General features: G+C 48.3%; 1 protein-coding gene across 3 annotated transcripts in view; it reads right to left on the bottom strand.

Moving 5' to 3' along the window:
* Positions 1 to 11758, bottom strand: part of Tmem63a (transmembrane protein 63A) — a 34736-nt gene that overhangs the window by 2389 nt on the left and 20589 nt on the right. For all 3 annotated transcript variants that reach the window (XM_028755221.1, XM_028755218.1, XM_028755220.1), the window contains exons 13-21: positions 10672 to 10809; positions 10063 to 10216; positions 7092 to 7198; positions 6906 to 6992; positions 6448 to 6510; positions 3774 to 3936; positions 2403 to 2508; positions 815 to 982; positions 121 to 236 (exon numbers count right to left, since the gene is read on the bottom strand). In XM_028755221.1, the coding sequence (XP_028611054.1) occupies positions 121 to 236; positions 815 to 982; positions 2403 to 2508; positions 3774 to 3936; positions 6448 to 6510; positions 6906 to 6992; positions 7092 to 7198; positions 10063 to 10216; positions 10672 to 10809 (1102 nt within the window). The remainder of the gene's footprint in view (positions 1 to 120; positions 237 to 814; positions 983 to 2402; positions 2509 to 3773; positions 3937 to 6447; positions 6511 to 6905; positions 6993 to 7091; positions 7199 to 10062; positions 10217 to 10671; positions 10810 to 11758) is intronic.

The raw sequence follows: 11758 nt of genomic DNA, 5'->3' as shown, positions 1-11758 counted from the left end.
AAGCCACAACACACCAGACTCCAAAAGAAAAGCTGGGAAGGCTGGTACTACATTTACATGGGGAGGGGAGAAGATAGAGCCGCTGCTGTCCAGCCTGAGGCATGGCAGATAGCTCGGTACCTTGTAGTTCCATGGGCTGAGGTGCTTGAAGCATCCAAAGCAGGTGTACAGCAGGCAGGCCAGAATGGTAAGCAGAACCACCAGGAAGGTGAAGAGTGTGGCAGGGGCTGTCAGACCTGGGAACACACATGCAGTCTTGAGGCAGGGGCTTCCTGTCATGCTTGCTCTGTCGAGGAAGGGGCCAGGCCTGGTACCCAAACTGTGAATGACTTCTCTCCAGTCCCCATCCCTGCCCCTCACTCCAACAGTCACAATGGTATCCTCACAGCTAAAAGCATACAACACAGGGTATATGACCCACATGATGGCTAGACCCCTCCCTGACCCTGTTTTAGACACTGGGATACCAAGCCATTGACAGTGAGCTTGCAAGGACAGTCCCCACCAGCCTCCAGAGCCTAGGGCTAGACAGGATGGGGTTCCAGGGCTAACCACAGAGTTCCATATCCTCTGGCTCAGTCCTCCTAAAGCTGACACAGCAGCTGTCTTCTCCATGCGGATTTCTGGGGCTCTGTCACACCTGACATAGCTCAGTAACCAGGTTGTCAACACCATACCAAGCAGCCCTCACCCAAGAGTGCCATGTTCTACAACACTGATGCAGGGAGACCAGCTAGTGATCTGACTGGCTGCAGGGGGGCAGGGCAGAAGGATACGAGGCCTGGCACTGGGCACAGAGCAGAATGCTCCTCACCCAGACGAAGGAAGGAGAAAAAGAAGAGCCAGAAGAGGCAGAGGATGGGGGCAGCCAAGGCCTGGTTCACAGCAGCAAAGTGGATCCTCTTCTCCAGCTTGGCTGGGAGGTAAGCGAAGTAGAGGTTGTGCCGGTCCACCATGTGCTTAAGCAGGATGTAGACGAGGCCTGCAAAAGAGAGGCTGTGAGCTAGAGGCCTGGCAGGGCCACAGTCCCAGCACTGGGGAGGAAGAGGGAGGTGGAGCTCCATGAGTTCGAGGCCAGCATAGTCTAGGTAGTGAGTTCCAGAACAGCCAGAGCTACATAGTGAGAGCCTATCTCAAAAAGTTAATTAATTAGTTAGTTAATTAATTAATTAATATTTTTATTATCTATTTTTGTGGATGTTTATGTGTTCGTGGTTTTCTGCAGCTGGAGTTTCAGGCAGGCTGCCTGATGTGGGTGTTGGGCATCGAACTGGGGTCCTAAGCAAGGACAGTATGTGTTCTTTCTTAACCATTGAGCTATTTCTCCATATTTTAATTAATTAAAAAATTAAATTACATTAAAAGAGCCAGTCATTGTAGCACACATAGCTACAACCCCAGTATCTGGGGGGCTAAGGTAGAAGGTCCCGTGTTTGAAGCTGACCTGTGCTACAACATAGTGAGACTTAGTCTTTGTAACTATATAGGATCTACATCATGATGATGGTGGTGGTGATGGTGATGGTGATGGTGATGGTGATGGTGATGGTGATGGTGATGGTGGTACTGATGATGATGATGATGATTAGGACTGAGGCAGCAGCTCAGTCCATGAGGCAGCTGCTGTAAGCATGAGGACCTGAGTTCACATCCCACACCCACATAACCGCTGGGCGTGCTGGGACACTTCTGTAACTACAGCACTGCGACGAGGAAGTGTTAGCAGGCAGAGCCCCAGAGCTAGCCAGTCTAGCCTGTCAGAGATCTCTGGCTTTATCCAGAGACCATCTCAAAAAAATATAGCAGACAAGCTGGACGTGGTGGCACATGCCTTTAATCCCAGAAGTTGGAAGGCAGAGGCACAGGCCACAGATCTTCGAATATATATAAACAGTGAGTTTCTGGCCACCCAAGGGTACAAAGTGAGAGCCTGTCTCAAAAAAGAAGAGAGGGGAAGGGAGGGAAAGCAAAGAGGAGGGGAAGGGAGGGAAGAGGAGGAGGGGACATGGGAGGGAAGGGGAGGGAGGGGAACAGGAGGAGAGCGAAAGGAAGGAAAGGGGAGAGGAGAAGAAGCAAGGTGAGGGCAGAGGAGGGAACGGGAGGGGAGGGAAAGAAAAGAAATCTCTATCTCTGGTCTATACACTGAGGGCTCACTCACGTGCACACACATACATCCACAAACCAAACAAGATACCATGATAAGCCAACACAGAAACTCACGCCAGACATTTTGAGAGAGGCCAGCAGAAGCAACCATTTAGAAAGGAAAGGAAATTTCGTACTTCAGTAACTACAAGAGGGCACTCTACTGGGAATCAATGTGACCTGGTGGTAGCTATCTCTGGCAGGTGTGACAGAGTCAGCCGTTCCTGAGTCCTGAGACAGACACCAGGGCCACTTACCGAAGGGCACGATAATGGGACAGGTGATGCTGTAGGCCATGATGACGGTAAAGACGCACAACATCCATGCGTACATGGCTCCAAACTCAAATGCAAAGGCCTGGTTCTAGGGAAAGAAAGGGTTAAGGAGCTCACAAGTGGGTTCTGTCCCCCAGACAACATCCTTCCATGCACTCCAAGCATGGCGAGGGGGTGGGGGGTAGTCCAACAGGGTCAGGAAAGACTAAGTAGTTAGGAATGCTTCTGAAAGGCTTGGCTTTGTCTTCTCCATCCACACGCAGATCTTCCAAGGCTTGGTGGTGTGTGCTCACACAGGTCTCCCCTCCTCTAATTGTACCCACCCACCAGGGCTACAGGCTCCTGTGGCAGATACAGCTGGAGGATACAGCACAGAGATATTCCACACAGACTGGGCATCCTCCCTGCCATCAGCTCAACACTAGTTCAGGTAACCTGGGCCAGCTCAGTTTGTACCTCTGTAAAACAAGATTAGTGGTATCCATCACAAAATCCAGAGGACAGCTGGCCTTCTGCTTCTCTCACAGAACTCACCAAGACATAGGACCCACACCACCCAACTTAGGAGGTCTGGAATGACCACCAGAGCCTGAAATAGTTTGGACATCAGAGGTGATCCTAAGAATAGGTCCAACCAGAGGCCCCCAGAAAGGGGTCTATGGGTTGTATATTAACTCTCTCTTACTAAGCAGGGGCTTAAACATTGAATATGTAGGTTTTAGCTATGCATTTTCTGTATGATGTTTAACCTTGATTCTCAACTTGACTAGAGTCACAATCACCTCAGAGACTCCATTCTCTGTGTGTTTCTAGAGAGGTTTAACTGAGACAGAAGACCACTAACCCTCCAATGTATGTGGCACTACTCTGTGGGCTACAGTCTCAAGCTGAAGGAAAGAAGGAAGAGAGAAAGAGCTGAACACCAGCATTCATCTCTCCCTGGTTCCTAACCAGATCCAGTGTAACCAGGGATCTCCCACAATGCAGGTAGAAATGCTCTCACCCCCAACACCTCCCCCATTGTGATGGGCTGTACCCTCAAACTGAAGACCAAGACAAATCTCTCCTTTCTTACGTTGCTTCTGTCAGGCACTCTGGACAGACAATGAGAAGACTGACACAGTGTGTGACCAGATGCATTAGACCACAAAAATCCCAAGCTCTTTTCTCTGGCCCAATGGTCAGCATGGAAGCTGAGTTTCTCTTTTGACTTGCCATGATCCAAAGAGGTTCGAGGCAGAGGTGACCGGAGCCCAGGTTTGAAAAGCTCTCTCTTGTCACTGTGCCTAGGACTTATTCCAGTGAACTGAGAGGCCCACGGGCAGGGAGCACTGGGCAGGATCCAAGTGGTACCTGCTTAACATTCCTGCGGTCAGCCGCCGTCTTGGCCATGATCATGCGGAAGGTATAGAGGATGAGGCCGGGAAGCCGCAGCAGCTCCATGCCGCTGCCGACGAAGGCTGAGGCGATGACGTAGTTCACAAAGAAGGCACCCTGATCTGGCAGGAAGACACACCTAGGACATGATACAGGTCTTTTAGCTGGGGAGCCCAGAGCTTTCTTCCAGCTGGAAAAATAATGGGGGGCCTCCAGGAGAGCTCTCACCACACCCCTCAGTCAGCACACATTTGTGGAGACAATGTTCATGTCAGTTACTGTGCTGAAATCTAAGCACAAAATCAAGCCATAACACGTGTCATCCCAGCATTGAGGTGGCAGAGGCAGGAGGATCATGATTCTAGGCCCTTCTAGGCTACATGGAAGGATCTTTTTCTTAAAATTAAAAAAAAATAAAAAAATAAAAATAAAGAGACCCTGGTCTCTTTGCATTTGCACACTCTCCGGGGACACACTCAGATACAGACATATACAGTGTGGCAGGTAGTACTCCAGGGGCTGTCCAGCTGGGGGCAATGTCAGTGAGTTCATCAGAAGGCCACTGAGCAAGCAGATCACCTGGACACCAAGACACCATGAATAATGACATTGATGACGAGCTGTGGGCCTGGCAATGCTAAGCGACAGTAAGAGGGCAGGCGGCCCTGGAAAGCAGTGGGCGAATGGGGGCGGAGACAGAATGAGGGGCTGAAAGACATAGTGGACACTGTCTCCCTATGCACTGGATGAGAGTGGTACTGGTGGGCGTGAGGAAGCAGGAGCCAATTCTCTATCGTTCCTAGAGATGGAACTGGGGGAGTCTGCTGATAGACTGGATAGAGGGAGGAGAGGGTTGGGAAAACGTAGGGTACACGCCAAGGCTTTTAGGGGGGCCAACTTGAGAGAATCATGAGGTGAACTGGGGCATAGCAGATCTTGGTTAGGGCAGATAAAGTCCACGATGCACAGCAGGGGTTCCACCTGAAGCTGAGGCAGGAGACAGAAGACTCTAAAGTGGTGGTGTGGACACTGTGGATTTTTTTTCTTTAACTCTTGGAAACTGGGGATGAAGCCCAGACAGCATACCCTTCACCCCTTTGTGTACATATTTTAATTCAGCAGCCAAACAGCAATGAAGCTATGAGTCCAGAGGAGGAGGGGTAGGATAGAGCCCTCAAGTAGCCAACACCTAGCTTTGCAGGAAAGTCCCAAGGAGGCTGCAAAGGAGATGCTGTGAGCAGAGACCACAAGAGCAGAGCTCAGGGCTGAATGAAAGAATCATGTCTGGGAGAGCCTCAACCGGTGTAACAGGTATGTCTGGGAGAGCCTCTGCCAATGTGACAGGTATGTCTGGGAGAGCCTCAGCCGGTGTAACAGGTGTGACTGAGGAGTCACTGAGAATAGGAACTGAGAGCTGGCCACTGGATATGGTCGTCAGAAGCCATGTCCACCCAGGAAAGGGTGAGTTGGGTAGGTGTATGTCTATCTGTAGCTACTTGCTCACCAGCCAAGTCAGCAAGAAACAACTGCTCCTTCTTTACAGGCTAGCCTCCCCCAGAATCATATCCAACCAACCTGGAGCCTTCGGAGCTGTTGAAAGCCCTCAAGTATAGTGCAATGGGCTGAGTAACTAGTTGGAGAACCTTGGTTGATAACCTCATATTTCTGCACCTCATTATCTGTAAGATGGAGACAGGAATAACAGCTAACACTTAGCGCTCGCTCTCACTCTTTCTCTGTCTGTCTCTCTGTCACTCTGTCTCTCTGTCTCTCTGCCTCTTTCTCTCTCTCTCTCTCTCTCTCTCTCTCTCTCTCTCTCTCTCTCTCTCCCTGTGTGTGTCTCTGTGTGTGTGTCTGTGTGTGTGTGTATGTGTATATGTGTCTGTGTGTCTTTTTCTATGGCTTTCCACCTTATTTTTCAAGACTCTGTCTCTTTCCCACTGAACCTAGAGCCTACCTACTGCTGAAGCTTGTCGGTAAGCTCCTGGATCCTCCTGTCTGTCTCCTCGGGCCTAGAACACATGGCAAGCACTGTACACACAGATTCATCTCCTATCCCCCACACCTCATACTTCTTATAAGGGTCAAATAAGTAAAGGACTCAAACATTTAGCATAGAGCCATTTTAAATAACAGCCGTCACTATTAGGGACGGCTTTGAAAACTAACAAGGATGCACACCAACCCTAAACTGAACTCCATTCTCCTGACAAAAACCACCCACAGGCCACACTGACACTATGGTTAATTATTATCCTTTTGTGACTGGGGCATCACTAAAACCCAGAACTACCTTCCCCAACAGCTCTGTGGTCTGTAAGTAAGTCTCAAACAAGGAAAGTGGGGGCCACTAATTGAGTCTTGAGCTAAAAGACAACCACATTTCTGCAAGTGGATACAAAGTAGGTCAGCTCCCATAACGTGCTCCAGGAATGTGGGAGGGGCTGGTGTGAGTGCATAGGCCAGTTATTTCCAGGGGAGGATGCCTGTCCTGAAGGGGATGGGGGGAAGAAGACAAGGCAGCCCTACCTAGAGCTGCAGCCTTCACTGCTGCCACAGCCTCCCCCCACCCCACCTCCCACCCCACCCACCCTAGCCCCCCAGAGCTCTTCAGTCCCAGACTCTGGATGTAGGCTGAACCAGTACGTACTCTAGCCTGATTGAGGTTTCCGAGGAAGTTTTGTCAAAGAGCCACCGGAAGAAGAAATCCAAACTGAAAAGCAGATGAATTCCATAAGTTTTTTAATCGTTTGTTTGTTTGTTTGATTTCCAATACTGGAGATGAAACCCAAGGTCTTGCTCATACCAAGTTGTACTCTCCAGTTTTCTTCCTCACAGGAATGCAGTATGAGGCACTTTCATTTTCTTCCACTCTAAAAGCAGCCCCAACCTTGAGATGTTTGTCCCCTGAGGTCACACAGGTTTAACTGGCACTTTCCCCCACTAGATAAATACAGCCAGGACCAGCCCCTCCCCATCCCTACCAGAAAGTCCACTGTAAGTTTTGTTCACAAGTCTCTTCCTTATAAGGACTATGAGACTTCCAGAATACACCGCAAGCACTGGGTTCCGAGTCTGACTGAGGATAGCTAGGCAGGAGGTACCTACCTGGTGAGGCCCAGGGAGGGTAAGATCAGCACCATGAAGATCAGAAATATGTAGACCTTCGACACCATGATCCGGTTTTCCCCTGACCTGCAGAGAGAACAGAGGTGAGTTTGTGAGTGGTCAAAGTAGGATCCGGCAGTGTGCCTGCTGCCCTGGGGTGGGGTGAGAGGCCCAGGCCATGCTCACCTGGTCCAGTGGGACTCCAGCAGCGTGGAGTAGTACACAACGGATGGAAGGATCGCGGAGAAGGACCACAGCAGGAGTGTGGGGAAGAACTGGCTGATGACGGGGTTCTGGAAGGCAAGGACCATCACAGAGTCAGGATGGTACTGGGGCTGTGGTCACTGGTAGCCTAGTGGCTCACAGCCATCCTCCAAAGCCAAAGCTGAGCTGGTTAAAGGGTGGGCAGTCCTCAAATGTGGGCAAGGAAACAGTCATTATACTCTACAGTTACACAGCCCTTCACAGCAAAGAGAGGAGTTACATGCAGTGAGATCCACTCATCTGATGGGCCAGATGAGGAAGGAGACTCTCCTTCCCAGTGCAAAGCTGACAGCTGCAATTTGGAGGCCTCTCCACATGGCCCGACAGTCAGCTCTGAGGTGTCTGATTCAAATCCTGTTCATATTAGTTGGTACTATTTACAAACATTACAGAAATTAATTTATTTTCACTGGTTGAAGGAACATAAAAACAGAAAGAAATTCTCTTTCAAAACGAATCTGGGGGCTGGAGAGATGGCTCAGTGGTTAAGAGCTCTTCCACAGGTCCTGAGTTCAATTCTCAGCAACCACATGGTGGCTCACAACCATCTGTAATGGGATCTGATGCCCTCTTCTGATATGTCTGAAGACAGCGACAGTGTACACACACACACCACATACATGAAATAAATAAATCTTTTAAAAAAAAAGAGGCTGGTCCTCATTTAAAAAACAAAAAACAAAAAAAAAACAAAAAACAAAAAAACAAAAAAAGGAATGTGAGTCATCCAGGGGTATGAGTTCATACAGAGCGCTCGCTGAGTATGTGGGAGTCCCTGGATCATTGCCAGTACCTCAAAAATAAATATATTAAAACTTTAAAATTAAGATAAAGTTAAACATTTTGAAAAGAAATTTCTGAAAGGATTTTTTTCCTGAAAAGAAAAATTTCTGAAGATATGTTTTCGAAGAGTAAACTGGAGGCTGAAGAGATGGCTCCGTGGTTTAAAAGCACCAGCTGCTCTTTCAGAGGGACATGAGTTCAGTTCCCAGCACCCACATGGTGGCTCACAGCCATCTGTGGCTCTAGTTCTAGGGGATCCAATACCCTCTTCTGGCTTCCTCGGGCATCAGGCATGTCTGCAGACAAAACATCCACACATACAAAATAATACAATATTTTTTACAAAGAGTGTATTGAGTATGAAAAAACAAGAAACATGAATTCTAGAAGGTTCTAAATTTTAAGTGTCTTTTGCAAGTATGTTTAAGTGCTTACTTTATTTATTCATTTATTTGGGGTACGTAGGACAGAATGAAGTGTTTTGTGCCTGCTTTCTTGTTTTACTGCTGAGCAACACATACAGTTCAAACTCTTCCTTTACTTAAAGAAAACCTAGCTAGAATCTGAAGTGATTAAACAGGAATGTAATTTATACAAGACAGACAAAAGGAACTGTAACCAGCAGATCTGTCTTCTAAAGAACAGGCCTTGTCCTGCATCAATTGGCAAAAGAGTGAATCTGACTGGCCATCAGTCTAAAGAAACCTGTGCTGTGTATATTAGGTGTTTTTTTAATGTATTTCAAGTCAGATAAGAGCTCCTTCCAAATATCACAGGTGTAACATGACAGGTGATCAGTTACAGTTCATGAATGAAAAACTAAAGCTCAGAATTTACCAGTGATAGATGAAAAGCCAGGACCACAACATCAGGACCACAGTGCCAGGGCCCCTCCCAAGCTCTGGATTACAGATTTGCACTGTGACATCTGAATATTTATCATGCCTGACCATCTAAGGCAGTGGTCCCCAACCTTCCTAATGCTGTGACTCTTTAATACAGTTCCTCATGTTATGATGATCCCCCAACCATAAAATTATTTTCATTGCTTCTTCATAATTGTAATTTTGCTACTGTTATGAATTGTAATGTAAATACCTGGTCTGCACGATATCTAATATGCTACCTTCGAGAAAAGGTTGTTTGACCCACAAAGGGGTACTGACCCACAGGTTGAGAACCTCTGATCTAAGGTGTCCCACCACCCCAACTAACAAAGCTCTTTTCATGTGTCTTGTGCCTAGTCCCTTCTTGGTCTGCATGCATGTGTGTGTGCATGTGTGCGTGTGTGCGTGTGTGTGCGTGTGTGTGTGTGTGTGTGTGTGTGTGTGTGTGTGTGTCATAGGAAGCACTGCTTAAAAGTAATCTTACTTTGTATACCGGAGGTTTTGTTTGATTGGGTTTTTTTTTAATGTGTATGTGTGTTTATCTCTGTGAGTATATGTGCACATGTTCAGTCAAGCATGGAGAGCAGAGTGACATGCAATTAATTATAAAGGCACTACAATAAACATCGCCATGCCTGCTTTCAGCTTAAAAGGGCAAACATGCCAGGCAGTGGTGGCGCACGCCTTTAATCCCAGCACTTGGGAGGCAGAGGCAGGAGGATTTCTGAGTTTGAGGCCAGCCTGGTCTACAGAGTGAGTTCCAGGACAGCCAGGGCTACACAGAGAAACTCTGTCTCGAAAAACCAAAAAAAAAGGGGGGCAAACATAGGCTAGGGGTGCTTCAATAAGACTGCTTGCAATAATGAGGACCTGAGTTCAAATCCCCAGCAGCCCATGTAGAAAGCCAGGTTTGCACATGCACATGCCCACAGCACTGTCAGTAGTGGAGGCAGGAAGATGGGGAGGGGAAATGGATCAGGGTTGGGGGAGATGGGAGTAGTTCTAGCCATTAGCCTATTGCCAGGTCTGAGAAACTGTCTCAAAGTAATAGAGCAAGACAACCAATGTCCTTCTCTAGCCTCTACGCTTACACGCGCACACACACACACACACACACACACACACACACACACGCACGCACACCAAAGCTGAGTGGCCTGACCCCCTGCTTCAAACCCTCCATGCCCAGGTCTCTGCCCCCCTTCCTAAGGCTGATCACTCACATTCAGTGCGTGGATGGGTTTGGTGACGTTGAACTTGTCCATGGTAGATATAATAATGGAGGGCGTGGTCAGGAAAAACAGCACCACGAACAGAGAGAAGTTGATGCCCAGCCACTGGAGCCACCAGCGCACACCCTGGATAGAGAGGTTCTTCCTGCAGAGGCAACACCAGCCGAGAGGCTTAATCTCTCAGACACAGACCATCTGCAACAACAGCAGTGCCTGAGGCTGAGGCTCCTCTGGACCCCAAGAGCAAAACTAAAATAATAAAACCAATGAAAACAGAATACTATCTGGCATATCGTAGATGTTTAAATATTTCTTAAAAAGCTGGGCACATGCCTTTATTATCAGCACTCAGGAAGCAGAGGCAAGCAGATCTCTGAGTTCAAGGACAGCCTGGTCTACATAGTAAGTTCCAGGAGAGCCAGAGCTACATACTGAGACCCTGTCTCAAAACAACCAAAAAATAATAAAATAATAAATAAATATTTGTTTTTAAATGTTTAAAGAAGAAAAAAGCCAGGCCACATCTATGCCTCAGGTAACCAGGCATCCCCTTCGGGAAGCTGGGTCTCTCTCCCACTCATCCCAAGTCTGGGAATTTACCAGCAAATGTCCTCAGGATAGGAGGCAAAAGTGACTGTCCACTTGGAGACACAGAGCTCTCTGCTATATGAGGATGGCTGGGGCTCCCCTTTCCACCTGAGGCCCTGGCACTTGCAGGCATTGAAGTCTTTCAGTATGCTGTCAAGAAATGCAACACTGTCACTGTAGTTCACCTGTGAGCCACCAACATCCACAGCAACCGCACACAACCCAGTCGTCACTATCTTATTATAACTAGTGCTAGGAAAGACTGACATGCTGAGGCAGGAGGATCATGAGACACAAGGCCAGCTTAGGCCATATAGTATCGCTCAAGCTAGTCTTCACTATTTAAGACCCTGTCTCAAATGATCAAAAAGAAACATCATGCATGCCACACTTCAGGTTGTGATTTGTCGTCACCATGACTCAACAGGCAAAAGGTCACTACTTCATTTTACAGACAGAGAAGCTAAGGCCCAGGACATCAGGTTTAGCATTCCAGACACCTGAGTCAGCTTCCACACGGGAAGGAGCCCTACTACAGCATGCTCCAAGGGGCCACCCTCTACACCTCCTTGTGACACTGGACCTTAAAGCTGACTCTGCCGTCACTTTGTCCCCAGAAATAGCCTCAGGTCACACTACACACTGCCTGTTCTTAAAGTTCCCTCCTGAGACTCTGGGCCCACTCCCACCATCTAAGGCTTCCCATAAAGAAACCCACAGAATCTTCACTACTATCCCAGAGTGTCTCCTTTTCCTACTGCTACAGTCACAAGAGCCCTTGGTACCATCCCAGAGACCATCTCCAGAGTCACCATGCCTGAGGGACAGAAAGCGCCAGAGGCTTGGTTTCTTCTCTGCACCCTACACACACATGTGCTCTAAGGTGAGATGACACAAGAGCTGAGGCCTGTGAGTGTCACAGAAGCTTGGAGCTACAGGATCCTGAAGCTATGGACACCCAGAGCGCTCCAGGGTCCATCTGTCAACAGACAGAGGAGGTCCTGGGGTCCTAAGTGTCAATCCACCTGACAGAATGCTACACACAGAAGCTGCAGAGTGGACTGGGGCAGCTGGGAGAACATCTGGTAAGGATCAGCAG

Source organism: Grammomys surdaster, unplaced genomic scaffold (assembly GCF_004785775.1).
Source record: "Grammomys surdaster isolate TR1022 unplaced genomic scaffold, NIH_TR_1.0 126051, whole genome shotgun sequence".
In the NCBI taxonomy this organism is placed as follows: domain Eukaryota; kingdom Metazoa; phylum Chordata; class Mammalia; order Rodentia; family Muridae; genus Grammomys; species Grammomys surdaster.
The sequence above is the reverse complement of the archived record's forward strand: the minus strand, read 5'-3'. Positions and strand labels throughout refer to the sequence as shown.